This window comes from Leptonotus elevatus, chromosome 1 (assembly GCF_054856555.1).
Source record: "Leptonotus elevatus isolate MCC_2025b chromosome 1, RoL_Lele_1.0, whole genome shotgun sequence".
Taxonomy (NCBI): Eukaryota; Metazoa; Chordata; class Actinopteri; order Syngnathiformes; family Syngnathidae; genus Leptonotus; species Leptonotus elevatus.
In genome coordinates this window covers 16,258,458-16,281,280 of record NC_141239.1, presented here as the reverse complement: position 1 = coordinate 16,281,280, position 22,823 = coordinate 16,258,458, and the positions used below count along the sequence as shown (strand labels likewise).

At 36.9% G+C, this 22,823-nt stretch overlaps 2 protein-coding genes across 7 annotated transcripts in view; one reads left to right on the top strand and one right to left on the bottom strand.

Moving 5' to 3' along the window:
• The first annotated feature begins 274 nt into the window (after window positions 1–274).
• Window positions 275–10,297, top strand: cdc20 (cell division cycle 20 homolog). 5 transcript variants are annotated; one of them, XM_086079566.1, is made up of 12 exons: window positions 275–436; window positions 513–740; window positions 2,846–2,902; window positions 4,258–4,400; window positions 4,492–4,588; window positions 4,817–4,942; window positions 5,021–5,217; window positions 6,325–6,419; window positions 6,837–7,071; window positions 7,998–8,123; window positions 9,319–9,436; window positions 9,747–10,297. In XM_086079566.1, the coding sequence occupies exons 2-12, from the start codon at window positions 566–568 to the stop codon at window positions 9,920–9,922; spliced, it is 1,545 nt and encodes a 514-aa protein (XP_085935692.1). In that variant the 5' UTR covers window positions 275–436; window positions 513–565; the 3' UTR covers window positions 9,923–10,297. The 5 variants fall into 5 exon arrangements, with proteins under 5 accessions (XP_085935692.1, XP_085935675.1, XP_085935707.1 ...); XM_086079549.1 differs by having other exon boundaries at window positions 513–764; XM_086079558.1 differs by having other exon boundaries at window positions 310–436; window positions 517–764.
• Window positions 10,298–11,963: 1,666 nt separating this feature from the next.
• The window catches only part of elovl1a (ELOVL fatty acid elongase 1a), a 19,679-nt gene continuing 8,819 nt past the window's right edge, over window positions 11,964–22,823 (bottom strand). For both annotated transcript variants that reach the window (XM_086077801.1, XM_086077809.1), the window contains 7 exons: window positions 20,453–20,534; window positions 16,955–17,145; window positions 16,791–16,871; window positions 15,155–15,211; window positions 14,947–15,052; window positions 14,701–14,840; window positions 11,964–13,832 (listed from right to left, as the gene is read on the bottom strand). In XM_086077801.1, coding sequence (XP_085933927.1) covers window positions 13,503–13,832; window positions 14,701–14,840; window positions 14,947–15,052; window positions 15,155–15,211; window positions 16,791–16,871; window positions 16,955–17,145; window positions 20,453–20,513 — 966 coding nt within the window. In that variant the 5' untranslated portion in view covers window positions 20,514–20,534 and the 3' untranslated portion in view covers window positions 11,964–13,502. The remainder of the gene's footprint in view (window positions 13,833–14,700; window positions 14,841–14,946; window positions 15,053–15,154; window positions 15,212–16,790; window positions 16,872–16,954; window positions 17,146–20,452; window positions 20,535–22,823) is intronic.

The window sequence follows — 22,823 nt, the reverse complement described above, 5'->3', positions numbered from 1 at the left end:
ATGCAACTCTGGTTAATAGTAACTTGTTCATTGAAATAAGCCATTACTCTTTATAGATTTTAACTGTGGTGTTTTTTTCTACATTTACGTGAATTAATTTAATTGTTTTTGCAAATGTACGACTGTTTGACTGGTTTTGCCAAACAATGTCCAACACTCTTGAAAATTTAAATAACGATATCACCTCCTGTGCGATAGATGGCGATGTTTAGCATAATTCCCCATTTTTGCCCGGAAGTCCGCGCAGCATATTCACCAATCACGTAGGGATATTTCCGATCGTTGGGTGACCAACCAATCGCGTGGCTGTCTGCGGGATTTAAATGATGTGGCGTCTTTTCAAAAAATATTGAAAGGCAGTTGAAGAGGCTTTCTACAGAGGCTTGGTCAGCTTTCATTCTGCTTAATAGACTGTGCTTCAAATTACAAGCTGAGGGTGAGTAACGCTTACTTTGGCGAGACGTAATCGAAACTTTTTAAGGGCTGCGTTTACCGTGCAATCCTTCCCCCAGAAAGACAGCGCGAGAGGAAGATAAAGACAGAGCGAGAGAGAGTAATACTGACAATGGCGCAGTTCGGACTGGAAAACGACATCAGCAACACGCTGAAGCTGGACATCCCCATTACCAACGCTCCGATTGCCCGCTGGCAGAGGAAAGCCAGCTCGTCCAACACGTCTTCGACTGGCTTGTCCCCCATGAAGTATGCCAACACCTCCCTGAACACGTCTAAGACACCGGGTAAGACGCCGAGTAAAACGCCAGGTAAGGCATGGCGCCGGTAAAATAAGCCGTTTGATAGTTCTCAAATTGAGTTGTAATGTGTAGTACAGGGGTCCTCGGTTTACGACGTACGTACAAGTTCATTGCGTGCTCTTCGCCCATGAGAAAAACCAAAATGCATATTTACAGTATTGTGAGTATGTTAAAGTCATTACTACTGATGGAAACGCCAATTCGCTTTTATGGCTACACAATTGTCACTGCATAGTCAATATTGGGGAATTTTTGTTTGGATTGTTTTAAACGTGCGCACGCTGCTAACCTGGCAAGACTAAGCATGACGTGGAGTGTAAAGGCAACCTCATGAGTCATGAAGCAACATGAAGAATCGATTACTGTACACTAATCTAACACACTCCCTCGACCCCCACCCCACCCCTCGCATGTGAAAATCCGTGATATAGAAATGATTAATCAAATTTAGGCTATGGATCTTTTTTGTATAGTCCCCTATTTCAATATACTCTGCCATTAAAAAAAAATAAAAATACTTTTACAGCACTTAAGGTCTTTAAACGCACTACTTTAAAAAATGCAAACACATGACAGAGATCCGAGGATAATGGTTTTGATTAAATCGGGAGAAAGAGAATGCAAAATGTAACTCAGACAATAGACTTGATCTTCCACGATAAGGTAAATAAGATGGTAAAATACGGCAACACGTGTAGTATATTATAATTAACCTTCATGTCAGTTATGCTTTGAATTGATAAGAGATTCAGATGGTTGACAAAACTAACTGCGCTTTCCAGTTTGTCCACTTGTGAACATGTTAGCAGTAGCACGACATACAGTAGAAGTCCCCTTCCAAATGGGAACCAAAAACAACAGTGTAATTTTTAAATGTGATAATCAAATGCGTACTTTTAATCCCATATAGATATTTCAAAATATAGTACAGTAATTTTGACTACATAGGTAGTTGTACACACTCCTAGAAATGTTTGGGGAAAAAACGTCACATTTCACACAAATTTGTTCTTTTATTAGTGAAAATTTAAATTAAATTTCATCATGCCAATATGTTGTAACTAAGCAATTTTATGATTTTCAGTTTATTATTTTTTAGGCTTTCAATGTCAGGTTAGGGTTACAAATTAGTAGGGGTGTGAATTGCCCAGTACCTGGCGATTCGATTAATAGGTAACGATTCGATTTGATACAGATTAATCCCGATGCAAATCTATAAATTGATTATTGCGATTTCCCCCCCCCCCTCAAATTTAGAAAATATTAATCAGTAAACTTGTACATGTACACTGTAAGATCTGTATGAAAATGTATGTATTTGAAAATTCAGACTTATAACTGAGCCACTGCATTTAACAAACAGGTTGCAGTCTGTTTCATGTTTGACCAGCACTGAAATCAAATATTAAGGCTTAATGTTCCATTAATATAACATTCTTCCATGCTTAATGTGTGAATCCTAACCCTAAGTAAGAAGTTTTGTTGAATATTCACAAAAAAAAAAAAATGAAGATGTTTAAAAATCGGTTCGGCCACACATCGATTCGAGAATTGCGCGCTGTAATATCGCGATATATTACAGAAGCAATTTTTTTCTAACACTCCTACAAATTAGAGTGAAAAACATGAATTGTTTTTAAATTACACTATAAAAAGAAAAGGTTTAATAATGTGATTTGGTTTGAAATTGTCTTAGATTACAGTTTAAGGTTTCAAAGTAGGATTAGGGTTTTAAAACGGGGTTAAAGGGATACTTTACTCATTGGCGGTTTTCAGCATTAAAAAGTTAATATTTTGTCCAGAATGAATTTGATAACTTCATTATTTTTCATGTACCAATAATAACTTTTAAAACCATTATGCCACTTGCTGTCAACTGAAGATGACATCACCTATGGTGAGGAGGTAGGGAATGACCAATCATGGCTCCGTTTTCTGACTAAAGCCATGATTGGTCGTTACCTACAGTTCTTCCTCAGCACAGGTGATGGTAAGGTAATAGTATCAAACTAGGATTCCGGCAATGCGTTACAGTTGCGTCTGGGTTTCAAACTAGGATTATGGTTTCAAAATTGGGTTTCAAATTCCAGGTGTCCCTCATGTTATGGCGGAGTTCCTTTCCTGCGGTGCTGACGTAACCCGAATTGGTATGTAAGTCATAATGCGCCGTAGTCCATCACTAACCTAAAGCTAACACAAGAATGTTTGAGATATGCACACTGCACTAAGCATGGCGCAGCGTGCCGTCGGCCAACGCATTTAATGTGTGTGTGCTGCGGTGGAACAGCAGAGATTGGCAGTGCGTGGGGTAGATGCGAACTGCCTTAGCACGTGCGCTGTGATGATTGCTTGGTGTATCTGATAAAGAGATGGTGGCGGAGTGATTTCAGTCTTTAAAAAAAAAAAAAGGGGCGGGGGGGCAAGAGCCTTTACCGGAGTATTACAGTGAAAACAGCACAGAGGAATCCGTAATGATGAACTCATGCACTCCCCCCCCCCCTTTATTTTTTATTTTTATTTTTTTAATAAAGCTGCTGATAGTCTCCTTTCTCCTCATTAGTCTCGCCAGGGCTTTCTGTTGAAATTCTGACAAATAGGTTTTTCTGACCTGCGGCCCTCTTTATGCCCAAACAAGTGGGAGAAGGCAGGAGGCTACTTCCTCTTTGGTCGCTTTGCATCTAGTGCCAAATATAGCAAAAAGATGAATATGGGTGGGAAAAAATCAAATGGATAACTGAGAATTCCTTCTCATGGCATGTGATTATGTATTCTTATGTATGCAGCTGCGCAAAACTAGCTCATCGTGTGCCATTTCTAACCTGGAAACCTCATTTGTCGGACTGTCGTTTACCGAAGACCCCAATGTTCCAAAAAAAAAAAACAACTGCTCATTCTGTTGTTGGGTTCATTTGAAAAAGCTCCCAAGGCAAAATGAACCTGGACAACTTCGAGTTCATATTACCAAATAATTAGACCACTTGTAAAGGTGTTTGTTTGAATGGTGACGAATGTTGCAGGATATGATCCAATAAATGGTCTGAAACGTAGCTATGCAACAATTACAGAAATCTATTGTTTTATCATGGGGGTTACATTCCAGACCACCCAGCAATAGACTAAATCCAGTAAGTAGCAACAAAGTATTTATTGTATAGTACGACTGTCACAGCTCACTTTTTGACTGGGGGGAAAATGGCAGCCCCTGCCTTGAGATTGGTTAAGAACGGGTGGATTTTTGTGCTTTATTCATATTTAATAAAAAATAAATACATCAGATTGGCTGGCAACCAGTTCAGGGTGTACCCCCGGCTATTGGCCAAAGGCCGCTGGGATAGGCTCCAGCGACCCTTGTGAGGATAAGCGGTTAAGAAAATGGATGGAAGGATCAGAATAGCATTTTTAGACTAGTGGGAGTGCATGGAACATATTGTAAATAATTGTTTACTTCCCCTTTTTAAGCAGTGTGTTGACGATTTGCTTTTATTTTTTATTTTTTAAATAGGCAGACGGAAAGCCACTCCGTCAAAGATGATGGGAGAGGACCGCTTCATTCCCGTCCGTAATGAAAAACAAATGGAGGTGGCAAGTTTCTTGCTCTCAAAGGAGACTCGACCCAAGGAAGAGAGCGTTTCAGCAGTTTTGTTGGCAAGCGATTTGAAATTGTCTTCAGCATTCTTTACAGAACATTCATGTTTGAGTTTAATGATTTCTGTAATCCTCGGGTATGTTGTCCTAGGAACAACAAAAGACGTGGTCCATCGCGCTGAATGGATGCAACATAGAAGAGGCCCGCATCCTGCAGTTCAGTGGGAAGCCAACAGTTAACCCAGATGGTAACACCACCACTCTGCTTTAGCTTGCAAATAAATCCAAAAGGCTTGTTTATGCTATATAGTTCGGTTGACGCTGTTGGGAAATGCATAAGAGGGAAAATCCCAAGCAAACTATGCATTTTTTATTTTTATTTTTATTTTTTTGCAATTTGGATTATTCATGGCTATTGTCACTAGACCTGAAGTGTAATTGTTAATTACCTGCCTATGAATTGTCTTCTTTTCCAGGCCAACACAACTCCTTGAAGTCCCTCTACAGTCACACCATAACGCCCATGTCCACCAAAAAGACACGACACATCTCGTCGACCGCCGACAAAATCTTAGACGCGCCTGACGTCCGGGATGATTTCTGTAAGTTTTGCCTCCCCTATAGTGGTCCAAACCTGTATTGTGGTATACCATGTTGACTTTTTTTGGTCCCACCCCCAGATTTGAATCTGCTCGACTGGAGCAGCCGCAACGTTATGGCGGTGGCTCTCAAAGACAGCGTGTACCTGTGGGACGCCACTCAAGGAAATATCACCCACCTTATGACCATGGACAATGACGTGGACTACATCAGCTCGCTGTCCTGGGCCAAGGAGGGCAGCTACCTGGCAGTTGGCACCAGTGACTGTGCAGTACAAGTCAGTTTATTTATTTATTTTTCTTCTTTTCAGTGTTTGTTAAGAAAAGTGTCCAACGACATGGCATCAAACAGAGGAGATAGTTTATGAAAGCTGAATCTTATTTCTGAGGGCGTTAATGAAAGTTAACACTTGGAAACATTTTCAAGCTTGTTTATTTTTGGGTGAAAATTGAAATAAAGAAAATTCCAGAAGGGCGGCAGGGCAAACAAAACTTGTTTTTGTAGAGCTGATCAGTTTTTGTTGTTTTTTGTGTGCAGAAAAATAAATATTCAAATCTAAATGAGGGGAAAAATACGACAACAAAAAAATAGCATTATTTGGTTGTCATTACAATTTTAATTGATGCATATCAGATTTTGTTAAAATCTATTTAAATTAGATTATTTATTTATTTTTTATAAATTTTTATGTGAGGCAGGTCAATCAAAATGTTTTTTTTTCACTTCGGAACTTTTCAACCATTAAAAAATATTTTCCCAACTCTTCTGATGAAACATTCGTTTTGTGCAAATCAACTGAGGAGGGTGGCAGTTTTATTTTTATTTTTTTAACAAAAGACTGATGTCAGTTTGAACATCTATGCGCAGTTGCTGCTGTCGTCGCAGAAGCTGCAAAACGACCGTTTTTCCTGAGGAGACAAAAAGAAAAGAAAAGGGGAGGCTATCTGGAAAAAAGGACACTCTAGGATCAGCATTGGCCCGGCTTTCACTTGTCATAACAGAAACTCAAAGTTCCTTGGTGTTAATTAACAAACTGGGTTATTTTTGATGGAGGAGGAATCTATTAATTGTTTTTTAGGAAAAAAACATTGAAATTGGATGGTTCTAGGTTTCTTATTCAATCGGGGTTTTATGTATTGGGATTACAATTTAGATTATTTTGTGGGAGGAAAGGGATTTTTTTTGTTTTTGTTTTTTGTGGTGGCGTCAATTTAAATTGATTCAAATCATATATTTTTGTGGGGGTGGGGTCCATTTTTTATGTATACTGTATGTGTGGGGAGATATGAAATTCTGGTTAATTTTTGTGTGTGAAGTAATAAGATATAAAAAAAAAAATCATTTCTCCCTGTATCTGCTAACTGCATTGTTTTTTTTTTGGTAGTTGTGGGACATGGAGGCAGAGAAATGTCTTCGCAGCATGAACAGCCACTCTGCAAGAGTCAGCAGCATGAGTTGGAACAGCCACATATTGTCAAGGTATTTTCATGGTGTTAAATTTTCTTTTCTTTTCTTTTCTTTTATTATCATTATTATTTTTCTCAGTTTGTCTTTTTCGGGCCGAGCAGAATGCAGTTTAGTGAGGGCCCATACTACATATTGTTGTAAAGAAAATTTCAGACTTTCACTTTTGAACCTGGAAATTTCTTCTGTGCATATTATGGGCTGTACTTTGCGATGGGAATTCAGTGGCCTGGACTCTCCACTCGTGAAATGCTATGGCACAACACCACACGCTGCGAATGTGAACTGTTCAGTTGCCCCTCATCCCGCACCCGTTGCAAAGGAAAAGCAACAGAGGCCGCGTGGTGCAGTTTGAGGCTAATGAAAAAGTGGTATTCATCTGCTTGCCTGCCCCTCCACTACTTACCAACTCCAAATTCACCCCCGTTCTAGTGGCAGCCGCTCAGGTCAAATTCACCACCATGACGTGCGGGTGGCGGAGCACCACATCTTCACGCTACAGGGCCACTCTCAGGAAGTGTGCGGGCTGCAGTGGTCCCCGGATGGCCGCTACCTAGCCAGCGGCGGCAACGACAACCTGGTGTACATCTGGCCCCGCGTGGCCCAAGGCCGTACAGACGTCAGCCAGTCGCTGCACACACTCAGTCTCCATAAAGGGGCTGTCAAGGTGGGCTACAGAGTTGTTTGTTCTACTAATTTTGCAATGGGGGGTTGTCATGTACCAAGGATTATTGGGGCAGCTGTGAAAACTACCAGGTTCAAGTAAACGTTTGTTTTAAAGAAATGCTCGAATAATGATTTTAATCTTACGTTTTGAGGGGGGGGTATTTAAATTTTTGGTGGCAGACCTCAAATAGACACTGAAATTTCAGAAAGTGAAATTATGATTTTTATTCCTCTTCTTGACTCTTCTCATAATCTTTTGTTTTCGAATAAAAATATTATAACATTACCACTTCAATTACAAAACTAATTGGTTCCTTACACGTGACTATTCTTGTAAAATGACCACTTTATGAAAAATAATACTTTCAAATAAATCTGTTACCGTAAAACTACACTTTAATTTTGAAACTATTTTATCCTTTAAATATCACATTTTCTTATGCAATTACCCCCAATATTGTGAGTAATTTACAACTATTTTTGTAATGTTATATATTAAACTTTTTGTTTCCCCCTCTAATATAATTTTGTTTTCATAATGTTACAAGTTTAAACTCAAATATATGACCTTCTCAAATGTACTGGAATCTCTTTCTTCCAGGAAAATATCCGGCTTTATTCTTGTAATTGCCACTCCACCCTCTCAAATATACAACTTTTTGTTTTTAACCTCTTTTGGCTCACCAAATAAAGTAACTTTTTTTTTTGTGTGTGAAAATATACTACTTTGTTCTCATAATTGCTATTCCCCTCCCAAATATATAATGTACGACTTTGTTACTCTCTTAGGCCACAGTATTAAAGCTTTTGTCATTTCTGGCTTCAATTTTAAAATTTAATATGTACATGTTTGGTCTCATATTGCAACTTTATTTGCTGTTATACAACAATTTTCAGCTCAAATAATTTAGCATTTGTACTTTTTAGGCTTTGGCTTGGTGTCCATGGCAATCCAACATCCTGGCTTCGGGTGGCGGTACCTTGGACTGCCATATCCGTGTGTGGAACGTCAACAGTGGCTCCTGCCTCAGCTCACTTGACACACAATCCCAGGTAAACGACTAAACGAACGAAGTTCATTGAATGAAGCATTTGAAATGCTCAGCATTCATGCCACTTTTAATTTGGTGCAAATATTTCCACACTTTTATTTATTTTATTTCATTTTTTACTTTTTTTCCATGTTTATTTGTCAATTTAATATAATTTGACTGATAATGATGGAGACACATAAAAAATGCTGCGTATGTTTTATGCGTAAATGTCTCCCATGCTTTTTTCTTTTTTTCTTTTATAAATTAAGTCATTCTCAGGTATTCTCTTCTCTTCAGCGTCGTTCACATCGGCTGTCTTTTAAAAAAAGAAAATAATAATTTTGCGAGATTTTGCTCTCAGTTGGGTTCGAATTAATCGCGCTTTGCGTAGCAGGCACGTTCTTGAAAATTTGTTTAAACAATTGTGCAGTTGTTAAGGAGCCAAAATAACACTAATACAATCATTTATCTTCTGTTCTTGTATTGCTGTTTAACTTTGTTGTTTGTATTCATTGTAAAAAAACAAAAACAAAACTTTGCTTCTCAATTTGTAATATAAATTTTTTATTAATGTTATACCTTGTTTTTTTTTTTTTTATTCTATCATCTCTGGCTCATGTTTTAAATTCATGAAGTCTTATTTATCATTTTATTTAATGAAAATAACTGTTAAAAGTGAATGTTTTATTTATATATATATATATATATATATATTTTTTTTTTTTTTTAGTCATTCAGGACGTTTATGATTTTAATCTAATGAACGCGTATATTTAAATGTTTCATTATTATTAATATTTTATTGTTAAATAACATTTACCATCACGAACAAAAGTACCAAGAATTGGTGCTGTTACTGGTATCGATACCACGATACTGACAATTGGAACTGAACTGGCCATCCCTACTTGAACAGCGCATGCTAGGGGTGTGAATTGCCTAGTAACGCCAAACCTCAGCTTAATGTTTTAGACTTATGATAATCGCGCCTCTGCTGACCTTGAATGTAAGGTTTTGGAAAAGACTCAAATTTGGCTTCATTGTCTGTGTGAACACTGCTTTGTTTAATTAGCATTAGGTTAATATTGGTATCCTTGGAAAATGTTGTATAAGGTCCCAGGACCCAACAATTTGAGGAAACATTTGACGCATCTATGTTGCTATGTTTGGTATTCTACTCATGCTTTGCTTTTTAACATTTGGACATCTTTTAGGTGTCTGCACTTGCGTTTGCTCCCAACTACAAAGAGCTGGTCTCGGCACACGGTTTCACACAACATAACCTGGTCATCTGGAAGTACCCGACCATGAGACGAGTTTCAGAGCTCAATGGTAAGTGTTTATTCTCGTCAAATGGGAAGTGACTCAACTACCCGCTGCTACTCAATGAGCCAAGTGTCCCTTTAAGATTTTTTTTTTTTACATTTCTGTCGTTTAAACATTCGCTGTTCAAACATTCCTGAAAGGAAAAAAAGCTACGCTACTGTAAAATTGCATGCTGATAAACAAAACCAAAAACAGCCAGGTTGCGAAAGGTGAACAGTGATCTAGCGAAGAAACACTGTAATGGCTTTTCCATTAATTTCCATTCAGAAAGTTGATTCCGATCCACGGTGTTAAAATTCTCCCTGCACCCCCGCAGGTCACATGGAGCGAGTCCTCAACATTGCCATGAGTCCAGATGGTTCCACGGTGGCCAGTCTGTCGGCGGATGAGTCCATTCGCATGTGGAAGAGCTTCGAGGTGGACCCCAAGAAAAAATCCAAAGACAAGACGCCACTTTCCCTGAACACGGCCTTAACTCGCTCCATCAGATGATTTGATTGGACTAGAGCAATGCACTTGCATCTTAATCTACAATTTTTTTATTTTATTTAATTTTTTGCACAAATTGCATTTGCTCGGTTGCTTTTTAAATGTTCTGCATACATTGTGCTATACAAAATGGATTGTGTTCTTGATCATTGAATTCTTCTTCTGTCAAACTATTTTGCATACATTAATGTTCAACTTGTGAATAAAGTTGTTGTCCCCCCCCCCCCCCCCCAATACATATTTTCAGTTTAAATGAAAATATTATACTGGAAAAAAGCAATACAATACCCGCTGTACAGCTTACATTATTAAAAGTCCTATAGCATTGAATTTGTATTTTTTTCTCTTCTATTTTTAAAATAAATGTCCTTGAAATTGGCTGCTTGAATTTTATTGCATTCTGAAGTCTTTAATCCATCAAACTGGTTAACTAAAATGTTCATTACTTGAGTTTTTAATGAATTTATTGATAGATGGATGGAGTGCACTCCACATGGGAGTAGTAACCAATGAAATTGGCATAATTAGTTTTAATGGGGCTCATTCATGTACTATTTGATACATTTTAAGTTGATGGCTCATTTTAACCAATCAGATCTAGGTTCACCACTCTGCCTTTGCCCTTGGCTCAGAGTGATGGCTTTTTTTCCCGTCCTATTGGTTAAGCTACGTTTATCAGACATGATGAAATCAAAGAGCACTTTTCAAGAAAAACTGGAATTTATGACGCAAAGTCAACTAGCACTGTTGCTGATTGGCTTGTTTCAAACGGGAAAATACATTTTGGCCACTTTCAGTGAAGTATACGTGTGAGCGCTAAAGCTAGTTTACGCAGACAGGCAGGAGCAAAGAAAGGTTTGCTGCATCTGCACCAGCATCTCTATTTTCCGGTGAGTGTTTTCTATTTATGAAGTAAAATATTGATCGTGGTCTGTGATATTGTAGTGTAGAGGTTTTGGCGGTGATTTATTGGAAGATGAAGTTAACTGTCTCTTGCTTTAGTAATGATAGTATTCATCCTCAAATATGTGAAATGTACCTGTCATTTAATACCCCATTTAGCGTTTTATTTTGCAACATGATTGTGACGAATTGGAGTCCCTCGAATCCCCACTTAAAGGCCCAGGTCGAAAATTCACTGAGGACATGGTGCGTTTACAAAACTGGGCCATTGTGTGCCACATAAACTCAGTGTTGTGTATAAAGAGCTGCATCCATGAACTAAAATGCTTTTCTCTTTATAAACACTGCTTATTTTTCCTACCTAGGCATTGGTCGATATTAGATTTTGATGATAATCTTGAGCAAAAATACGTATAATTAAAATATATATGTTTGTGTAAATAAAACCAGCTCTTTCCTTTATTGTCTATTACGTTTTTAAACAAAATATTGAATATTTGGTACATTAAGAAATGTGTACCATAAGTTAAAAACGTTTTTTTTGGACATTGTTCTGTTTTAATACTTCTTAGCCAGTCAAGGTACACATATTTTTGGCAACGCATATGTCTCTTTCCTCCTTTTCCCACTCCTTAATTGAAGGTTAGTTGAAGGCAATTAACATAGAGGCAGCTGGCAAAAATAGATCATTACAACAGTATTAGTGTTTAGAAACCATGACTTTTGAAAACCATGGTAACTCGCCAAACTGGTCATCAGCCCATGCCTATTCCTACTACAAGAAAAATTGGGAACAGTTGTAAATTGTGACGAAAAAAAATGCATAAAATGTCAAACACTGCTGTGTGCAATTCAGGTCCAGTCATTTCTTTTCAAATTCAATTAAGATTTAATAACAGTTTACTTTCTGTAGCCACTTCATTGTAGACTTAAAAATAATCCTTCACAGGTCTCAGGTTACCAAGAAACAAATATCAAGTACGAATCAAGCATGTTTCTTTTGTGGCCTAAAGCGACTTATGCATCTTATATGCAAAATTCACCAATACTACTGTAATATACAATAACAACAACAAAATACAATGTGGCTTATTCTGTACCAAGTGCAAACCACCAACTGCTTTTCCAAATGACACCGACCTTGATATCTAAGACGTGTTTATTTCAAAAAGATAAATAATCAACAACAACAAAAGCTATAAATTTGACATGTACAAATCAAAATGGTAACTTTTTTTTCAGGTTATTTACACGTGCTAGTCTTCAGTGGAAACTGTGTGATGAGGTTGGCGTCGGCTTAACGGGGTACTATTGGACCGCAAAATTGCAATGAAGGAACAATCCGTGAGAAAATTGAGCACCGACCTTCATGCGTTCAAAAGCATGCGTGTGCGTGCATCACCGTGCGGTGACAAAAACACACGAGATCACTGACAACAAAAAACAAGACAACAAAAACGTTCATATCATCATGTCCCAACAATGTAAATCAACACAGACTAGACTTGCTGGCCAAGCAGTTTGAGCATCTAGTTCACAACTATTGCTCCATGTGCTAGTACAAAAAAGACAATTTGGTGCACTAGTTGAACAACCGAGTTTTACTTGTAATGTCCCCCCCCCCCCCAATAGTGCATGACAACTACATGTTACTAATGAGGCAAAACTATGCCCTAGTTAAAATATGCACAATACCAGTACTACTAGTTAAGCACTAGATTATAACTAGTAGAATTTTTTTTAATTTTAGAAGGAGTGCCCTGTGCTCTTTTCACTAGCAAATACATTTGACAAGTGAGGCAAATCTGTGCACTAGTTGACAAATACAACTACTAATACTACTAGTGACTATAAAATCTAACAGGTTGGCATCTAGTGCTTCACTAGGAGTATTAGTAGAACACAGATGTCAAGTAGTGCAGTTATGTCTCACTAGTAGTTATATAGTAGTGAGGAAAAACATGACTAGTAAGACAATTGTGCTAGTGCACTGAATTGTCGCGCGAGCGAGGACAGTGTACTACTGCAGCTGGATATCAAGACTATTGAATAAATGCTCAAATGGCTTTCCACAAACTTTGTTATTCTAGCGCTACAGGCATGTTCAGGATTTAAAAAAATATATAAAAGAAAAGAAAATAGGTTAGACTCACTATTGTTACTTCTGTACGGCATTGAATTGTCTTACTCGTGAGAACAAAGAGCATACTACTACATAGCGGATTTATTGGGGGGTGCGCTTAAAAAAAAGAAGAAGATATTTCTGCACATCTGCGCACACTAACTAGTCAAACATGTTGCTAGTGAGGCAAAACTGAGTGGGTATTTTGGTGCTACTAGTCAGGTCCAGGAGGCAACTAGTGCATGACACAAGCCTACTAGGTGGCCTTAGTAGTGTTTCTAGTGCAGTCCAGTAGTTTACTAAAAAGGATTAAATTGTATACTAGTAGGCCAAAATTGGCGCTCGTAATGGAAAAAATGTCACTAGTAAGACAGTCATTCTACTAGTGTGTTGAAATGTCTTACTAGTGCAGACAATGAGCTTCGAAGTACATGGTACTTAAGCTCGATATGAAAAAAATGCTCAAAGGGCTTTCCATAGACTTGGTTATTCTGTAGCTGTAGTAGTATAGAAGAGTCACTGCGACAAACTCACGGTCCCAAAACCGCGGCCAAAAAGTTAGATCTCCTTTACTTTGCCTATTTCCACATGTCCATTGGTGTGTTTGTGCAGCCTGTCATCCTTTTGGTCAGCGTTGACGTTGCCGTTATGTTGGTGGGTGCCGTTGGCCAGCGGGAGGGGGGGCGGGGACCGGTCACGCCCGCTCTTGATTTGGGTGGCGGGGAGCCGTTTGCCCCGGATGTAGGCCTGCAGCCAGAAGTTGGAGAAGAGGATGAAGAAGAGTACGCCATACATCCAGATAAGGTGGATCCACAAAGGCATCTGGTAGTCGCACTTTTCCATGAAGTAGTACTGGCTGATGTGCACCGACACCATGATGAACTGCATCTGCGGGAAACAACACAATAAATACAAATTCTATATATTTTTCAATATTATCTATTTATTTATTTATTCATTCATCGTTTTAAAAAATATACATTTTTATGGAATTTTGCCTAAATTCATAGTCAATAAATGAGTATCACTATAATTTAATTCAGCCCATATTCAGAAAAAAATGCGTTATTTATTTTTCAAATCTTGAACTCAGTCCAAATTAAACATTTTATTGTACAGTATTTCATCTTATTGTGCTGTACTTTCATTAGTATTTCCCTTTGTCAGCCCAGATTCATAAATAAATCTATATAAATTCCAAGTATTAAAGTATTTTTGTTTAATCTAAAAACACCAACTTCGACCCCAATTCATACTCAAGAAATCTATAAGAAGTTCAGTTTTATTGAAATATTAACATTTTATTAAAAATATTGTTTGCTAGCTTATTCATCCGTAATAAATCCATACAAATTCAGTATTCTTTTAATTAAAAAAATATATATATTTATTTAATTTGAAATATTTAATTTAGCCACAGTTTATGCTCAATAAATGTATTTTTATTTTAAAAAAATCATGTTGAAATGTTAAATTCGGTCAGAACAAAAAAATTCTAAACAAGCATATTTTATTATTATCACCATCATTAATAGTATTTATTTTAATATTTTGTATACATATACATATATACATATACATATATACATATACATACATACACACACACATATATACATGAAAAGATAAATATATTTTCACATGATTATTTTTGTAAATTTACATTGCGCCATTCCAAAGTCAGCCCAAATTCTTACAAAAAATAAAAATTATCGACCAAAAAAATCCCTTAAAATCCTTCTGCAGCAAGACTTACCAGCTGGATTGCGGTCATGTATTTTTTCCACCACAAGAACTTCTGGAAGCGTGGCCCGGCCGCTGCGAGTCCGTAGTACGTGTACATGATGACGTGGACCACGCAGTTCACCATGGCGTGAAAGGTGCCCATCCCGCCGGCTTAGATGTGGTCATGGGGAAAATGTCAGTCAGCTTGGAGGAGTCGACATTATGCTCGACACTACAGTATGTATGAATGAGTATGAGTTTTCGAGCTGGTCCTCACCAGGGGTCAGCATGACGCCCCACCACCACGACCAGGGCATGAACGAGTGATGGAACACGTGGAGAAACGTGATTTGATTTTGTTTCTTCCTCAGAACGAAGAATACCTAAAACGGTGCCGACGGAGAATCAGTTATGTCATGTAAGAATAATCATCATCTTCTTTTTTTTTTTCTTATCCCACAAAATTGATTTAAACAAACTCTCACCGTGTCAAAGAGTTCGATGAACTTGGAAGAGAAAAATAAAGAAGCCACTCGCACCATCTGAGAGAAGGAAAGGAAAAGTTGTTATGTTGGCACGGACATGAATGGAATGCTATACAGTACATACATTTATTGAACCACATATTGTTGTATATAACACTGCTGACAAGTCTCATTTTGTTTCAAGGTATTGGGTACTCATTGATTCTTACAATACCAGATTTTTCAAGATTTTGGGGTGGCCCATGGCCCTTTATTGCACTAGACTAGATCCACCTGCACTGAATATTTGTCAAATCCCATCTCAAAATTCAGATATGAACCAATTTACTCTTAACAGTGGCACCTATTTTTTGACACCCTCCCTTCTTACGCTGCCCACCTCTTTTTATTTTTTTATTTTTTTTAAACTACGATAGCCTTGCGGGCCATATCAAATGTCCTTTTTAATATATGCTAGGGGCCGCTGAAAAGTGGATGGCGGGCTGCAAATAGCCCCCGGGCCCTATTTGGAAAACCCCAGGTATACTATTTATGGACCAATGCATAGGTGCTTCTGCAGACTGTTCTTGTTGCTGCTTTTTCACATCCACAGTTATGTTGTTCAAACCTTTCACTAGGAAAAGTGCAGGTGATGAAACGCTGCTTTGATATTTGCACTTCTATTCTGCGCACAATTACCTTGCTTAACTGCATTTCACTAATGAATGTTGTTTGACAATGTTACAATCACAAGAAGTTTTTTTTTTTTTCTTATCTTAAACTGTCTTGGTTTTGGACTTTTTTTTCAAAGAAATATACATACATACATATATATATACAAAGTTTGCATCGGCACATTTCTTTCATGTTATATTTAGATTTTATTTTCCACCAATTAAAACAAAGCCTTTTTTTTGTAATAATGAAAACAGTGTGTGACTTTTTTCATTCAAATAGCAAACAACCATTTTCTTTATTATGTTAAAAAAAAAAGTTTGCCTTTTTAAATGGAAAGCATGGATCTCTGTTTTAGATCATGCATTTCCTTTTGTTTTGTATTTTTCAAATGAGCTCATGGAACTTAAGTGCATTATTCAATGTTCCACTTTATATGTTTTTTTTTTTTAATCTTTAGTAAAAATGAAAAAAAAAAAAAAGCAGCTCCAAATGTCTTTTGACCTTTATTTGTAGGGGAATATATAAGTAATAACAACAACAATTATATATATATATATATATATATATATATAAAAAAATAAATATAATAAAATACAAATAATTATTATTTAATCATTATAGTATATCGCTGCGCCGCTGGCGTTGGGCCAAAACCTTACAAGTCACAAATTTAATATTTTTTCAGAAATCTGTACTTTTGGTATAGACGTGTGTGTACTATTTTTTACGAATTATTGACCAATTTAAAGTGTTGAAAATGGCTTGCTATCGTTGATGAAGCAATGTTAATGGATGGAAAAAAAAAAACAGTTTTTGGTGTCTCCTGAAAAGTGACATTATTGGAGGTGCAATGTTTTGGCCCGACGGCAGCGATATATATATATCATATAATACCATTATCTGTGCCTTTTTGTAAAAACAAACAAAAAAGTTGACAAATTTATTTCCTTTTTTTTTTTTTTAAGATTTTCCGCCTTACCCGAAGTGTCTGTGGACTGCTGGAGGTATCAATAAGATCACATCTCCACGTGAAGGTGGTGCCCCATCCGGACATCATGAACTGTGAGCCAAGGCACATCCACAGTAAGTTGAAATCAAATCCACCAGATTCACCAAACGCCTTTTAGGGCGCATTCTTCGTACCTCGTACACGATGAAGGCGTTGAAGGCGACCATGCCGAAGTTGTAAAGGACCATGACCGTGTTGAGGTTGAAGGGCTTGCGGTTGGCCATCAGGCGAGGCCCCAGGTACACGGAGAAGATGACGTAGCCCACCAGGAGGCTGGTCATCTTGATGGGACAGTTCACCATCGGGTAGTCTCTGATCCGGACGTCTGGAAGGCACGTATGGAGAATTTCATGATCAAAATAACACATGATTCAATGACAGCAGCACCCGGATATAACAGTGACCCGACCTCTACTCACTTCACAACAAGCAGCAGTTTATCAGTAAATATTTTCCCCCCAAAAAGATAATTCAAGTTGTTGATTTCCACCCTCAGTTGAAGTTTACTGTCAAACTCAACATCAAACAAAGCTCTCATCCTCTATTCAGACAGTTTGAGCTGGGAAGGTGCCACAGAGTCCTTCTGGCAACTAAGAACGTATTTAAGAAATCTTTTGTCCCTTAGTGCCATGAGTATTCCCAACACTGCAAAGTGACCGATAGTTTGCGGACCATAACTATGACAGGAACTTGGAACTGCTCAGCTGTGCATTTTTATTGTTTTTATGTTTATTACTACTACGTTTGGTGAGCCAAAGACAAATTTCCATCTCTCTGGTGGATAATAAACTTTTATTCTATTCTAAAGATAATTAAATGCTGTGTTTTTAGAATAACCACATGGTTTAGCCTTTGCTGAGTCTGCTAGCTTAACTGTATTTGTGTACTCTTTATTTGTTATAGAATGTACATTTCAATCATAAAATGACGACAGATATAAAACAACAAGTTAACAGGAAAGCAACATACAATTAAAATACAAACACAATCTTTAAAAAAAACGGTAGAATAAACTTGACTAATAACTTTACAGATATTAATGTTGACAAAATTGGTTGTCAGTTAGCCATTTATTTAAATCATGTTTACATGAGACGGCGCTCTTATGTTCAGTGGGATTGTATTCTACTAATTACTTGCCCGATAAGGAAAAATTAACTTCTTTTTTTTTGAGGAATTTCAAAATCACCGCTAGCAACATTTCTAGGAACTGTTTTTGTATTTGATCTGAAAGGCTACAGAGTGAAATATGTGACAGATTTTATATTCTAATGAGATTTTTCCAGTTTAGTAGCATACCTCCTTCTTAATTATTGATTGTGCAATGATGAAATTATCTTGTTATTTTTATCCAGAAATTAATTGCTTATTTGTATAAAGGTCGCCATAAAACGCCATAGCAACAGGCTAATGTTTATCATCTAGACCTTTTTTCCATCAGGGACCAGTTCATAGTTTCACGGACCAGCAATTAAGCGTCGACCAATGGAAAGTAATCATCAAGCAGCTGTGGCTAAATATGTACAGTATGTATGTACCGGTAGCTAAAGACACTAAAGAAAGTGTTATTGTGCAAGTATGTGAATAAATGTATCCATTGTAAGCAATCTGAGTGTGCAAAAGAGAAGGCGCCATATAAATCTGATGCATTATTGTGATTATTATTTAATCCATGATGTCATCACTTTTTAGCTTGTATTACTATAAAAAGCTCAAAATAAAGACTTTGGGGTCAGCCAGCCCTGCTTCAAATGTCCTCAGTTGGCTCAAAATTATGAGTTTCACCTCTTAACTCATTCACTGCCATCGACGCCTAATTTTTTAATAATCTTTTTTTTTTTTTTTTTTTTTATCGTGAGTCACCTGACGCCCCTAATTTTTAATAATCTTTTCTTCTTCTTACTTTTTCCCCCCTTTAAAAAAAAGAAAAGATTAAAAAAAAAAAAGATTATTAAAAATTAGGGGCATCAGGCAATTAGAATTTGTAATCGTAATTAATCGCTTGATTTCACTAGTTAACTCACGTTTAATCAAAAAATTGCAGTTTTAGTCAACTCAAAATTAGTCACATTCAAAAACATTGGACTGCCTTTGCTTTTAAAAACTATCACTGAGAATATCATCATATATATTTACCATGCAATAAATCATTTAATCAATCATTCTTAATTTAATACATAATGCATAACAAAAACATAAAATACCTCATGCAGCAAGCTCTGGTAAAAACACAATCATGCATTCGTCGAATGCATGATTGACTAAGATCATCTCTGTAACTGCATACATCAAGACAGTCAACATATTGAAACCTGAAAAGTGCAAACATGCAGCATTCATTTGAGTTTGTGTCAATGATTAACCATGTTAAATATTTATGGCCATTTTTATTACGTTATAATATTTTCGAAAATTTGATTTCGATTAATTTGAAAAGTTTACCACCGACCTCAAAATTCACGACTCTATCAGCAACTGATACAGGTTGTTGGGGTGGATCACGTCTCTCTATTACCGCTTCCGATTGTGATGTCAATAAGGTCTGGAGGCCGTAAAGTTTTGGAGTTTTCGTTCGGGCACCGAAACTTCCAGCGATGCAATAATTTGTTGTTCTTGACTGGAGTTCTTTCACGTGTTTTTTGCTCTTTGCGTGACTTTCAAGAGCTTTGAAACCTCTCCCACCATAGTCAATGGTATCATGGCACCAAATGCAAAGCGCTTTCCCGGCACGATCGATCTTCCGAATAAAGTCACTAAACAAATTCGTCACAGTCTTCTTTCCAACATTTGTAGATATATCCTTCTCTAACCAGTCCCATCGAAACTTGTTTTTTACGATCTTGTCAATTTCCTTAACTCGCGGAGCATCTTTGCGTTCGATCACGGACATCTTTCTTTAAACACCCGGCAAAAACGTCTGAGAAATGAACAATGGCATACTCCTATGCCTTTATAACAAGCGCGTTTATTGGTCAACACGGAGACTTCAGCCAATCGCAAGATCCGTTTCATTTCAGTTACGGAAACACTAAAATGGAATGCTGTCGAGAGACGAAATCGGATTTTTTACCACTTAAAAAATTGTAACATTTTATTTTTGGAGATAAAAAAAGCGGAATTCCGCGAATTAGCGGAAAAATCACATCCCTGTTAAAAAGATGACAATTTTGGAGCATCAGGCGATTAAAATTTTAATCGTAATTAATCACGACTTTAATAGTTAACTCACGATTAATCACAAATTTTATATCTGTTCTAAATGTACAATAAAAAAAAATCTAGGTTTTCATACTCTTAACAAAAAGTGGGATTTTTTTTTAAACTAATAGAAATAGTTCAAATGAATTTTTGACGTCTATAGTCGTCAATGGCAGTGAATGAGTTAACAGCAATACAAGAGGAAGCACATGAATCCTATTCCAGCCTCCCTCCCTGGCTCTGCACTTTAAAAATCCATTTAAAGTTCTGCTATGCATCTTCAAATCTATCTGACAGGTTTTGCCAGGTTTCGGCAGCTTCCTCCCGAAACTCTAAACTGTCCCATAGGTGTGAATAGAACGAGACAGTGTTGTTGTTTGTTGTTTTTATTCGTTCACACGCGTCATCGGAGGTCAAGCGTAATGTAAACTCACCGCATTTGGACAGCAGGTCGTTGTAGAATTCCAAAATATTGGATCCAACTTCTCGCAGCATGGTGACTGCTCACCTCTTTTCCTGAAACAAGACGTGAAACAACACAGTCAATATCGGTTTTGTCCAAGTCCAGGAAGGAAAGTTAGCCATTCACCTGAACAAACAGGAGGCAGCTGGCACAGGCTTATTAAAAGGAAACACTGACAATAGCGACACATAATAATCTCATCTTTTCCAATCTGCATTGCGCCAATATTTTACATTTAGAAAAAACTTAACAGGGAAAAAAATGATGATCTCATCTCAGTACACTCATTGTGAAATCTGGGCGTGTTTCATTGAACACGAAGCTATTTCCCGTTGTTTGAATGCACATATGAATACACAGATGGATTCATTTGTACCTTCAGCCATTTTGTAAAGCAGTGATTTCTGAAGTGTGATTCTGGTGGTGCAAGGACTCCCTCTAGTGGTACGCATGAGCATCTCTGCCGATGCACAGTTCAGTTGTATTTCACTTTTAAGTTGAATCCGTTTTAGATTTTAATAACAGTTTTGTTTTCTATATTTAAATCGCACAGTTAAACTGTGTATAATTTTAGTACAAGACTACATGACATTTGTTAAGTACACTTCAGCTTTCACATTCACACCATTTGCATCTCATCTTTAAGAATTGTTTGTTTTTAAGTATTTATTTAGGCACAATACACATCAAATCATTATGCAAGTCCAGTTTTTCTTGTCCTTTATTTTAGTGCCAATTTTTATGAATGCGGGTTTCAAATTAGGACTTTAAAATGGGTTAGTGTTTCATAAAAAGGGTTAAGACCAATTATAGTAAAGCATTGAATTGTTCAGCCTGTCAGGCCACAAAATGTAAAAGGGATCCTGAAAAGAGGATGCTCTCCTTTCAACTTCATTCACGTTGTGCAATACTCCATGATTTGGTATCAATCTGTGACTGATACCGATACTATTCAAGGTTGATTGATCACGAAATTGCATAATCTGAATGAATTTGTTCACCTGCTATAGTGTAACAATGGCAAGTATCCCTTTAACAGTTAACACATACAATTTAGTGCATTTCAGTCAAATCTAAGATGTATTATATTCATACTTTTCCCCTCCCCTTTATAGTAAATGTATTATTTTTAATACCACCTTCCGTATTGGTATTATCGATATTTGGATCGATCTGCACACCACTAATTTACTCATAAATTTGTCAAATGTGGGCCTGTTTTGTTGAAAATAAAAGCTGTTACTCTGTTGTATGAATGACAACATGTGAAATGGACATTCTGCCATCTAGTGGAAGAGGCTGTCACTATTACTATAAATCGCCGTCATAGATCGATAAACAAAGATGCAAGTACATGTTGATTTTCAGACCAGTTAAGTGAAATTGAATGATTTGGGAACCCCCGATCTACATACACGGGAAGCCTAGGTGAAAAACAACTGACAAAAGCTGAATTCGAAGCGAGTCATTCATTCATGTCGTCAGTCGAGAACAATGAAATACTCCCCGGCTGACTAACTGAGCAAGTCAGACGGGTGAGGCGAAGCACCTGGCCCACATGGAGCCGAGTGACAGTGGTTTATCAGGGCGTGCGAGTACCATATAAACACCAGGGGCATGTTTGGAAAGTGCCGCATACCACCTCATACACTTCGAAAAGAACCAAATCTGTGCAGGCTATTTTTTTCCGCCGGTAAGACAGGAAACCAAAAACTACTTTGAGGACATCATGGCTTGCCATAACATCAAAGGTCACATCACCATTTGCTAAAAGCATTTCAATGTATTAAAGATCCAACATATGCTAATTGAAAGGAGGAGAAAACTGTTGAAATCTCAGATTTGTATTATTAACATTCCCAATGAATTTACATTGTAAAAAATATAGCAAAAAATAGCATAAGCATAGATCCATTCAGTCAGACTTTTGTATTTTCATTTTTGAATGAAAACTGCCAATTTCTTCTAAACATTCAACTTGAATGTTTTGCTTATAAAAAGTAGTTTGATTTATTGTAATATACATATATTTTTTTAAGTTACATTGAAAAATCTAAAGTTTGGGTTTAAGTTTAAGAAAAATTATGTGAGTGACGTTCATCACATTTTTGGAAAGTTTTGAAGAGTTTAAACTTTTTCAATTATACAAAAAAGATAGTAAAATTGTATTGTCATACATTACACCATTTCTTTTTTATTGAACAAAAAAAAAGCGCGGGATATTTTCATTAAATTTAAATAAATATTTGAATAATTTAAAATAGAAAGAGCCACTTTGTTTTAACATTTTGCATGGAAAATAAAAGTATAGAGTACATATTTAAATATATTTTTTAACAATT

What these genes read in the sequence shown, in the direction of transcription:
- cdc20 (XM_086079549.1), top strand. Translation starts at nt 566, where the DNA reads ATGGCGCAGTTCGGACTGGAAAACGACATCAGCAACACGCTGAAGCTG. An exon ending in CCAGTGACTGTGCAGTACAA is followed by an intron (nt 5,218 to 6,324) that starts GTCAGTTTATTT and finishes TTTTTTTGGTAG; the next exon opens with TTGTGGGACATGGAGGCAGA. An exon ending in ACGAGTTTCAGAGCTCAATG is followed by an intron (nt 9,437 to 9,746) that starts GTAAGTGTTTAT and finishes GCACCCCCGCAG; the next exon opens with GTCACATGGAGCGAGTCCTC.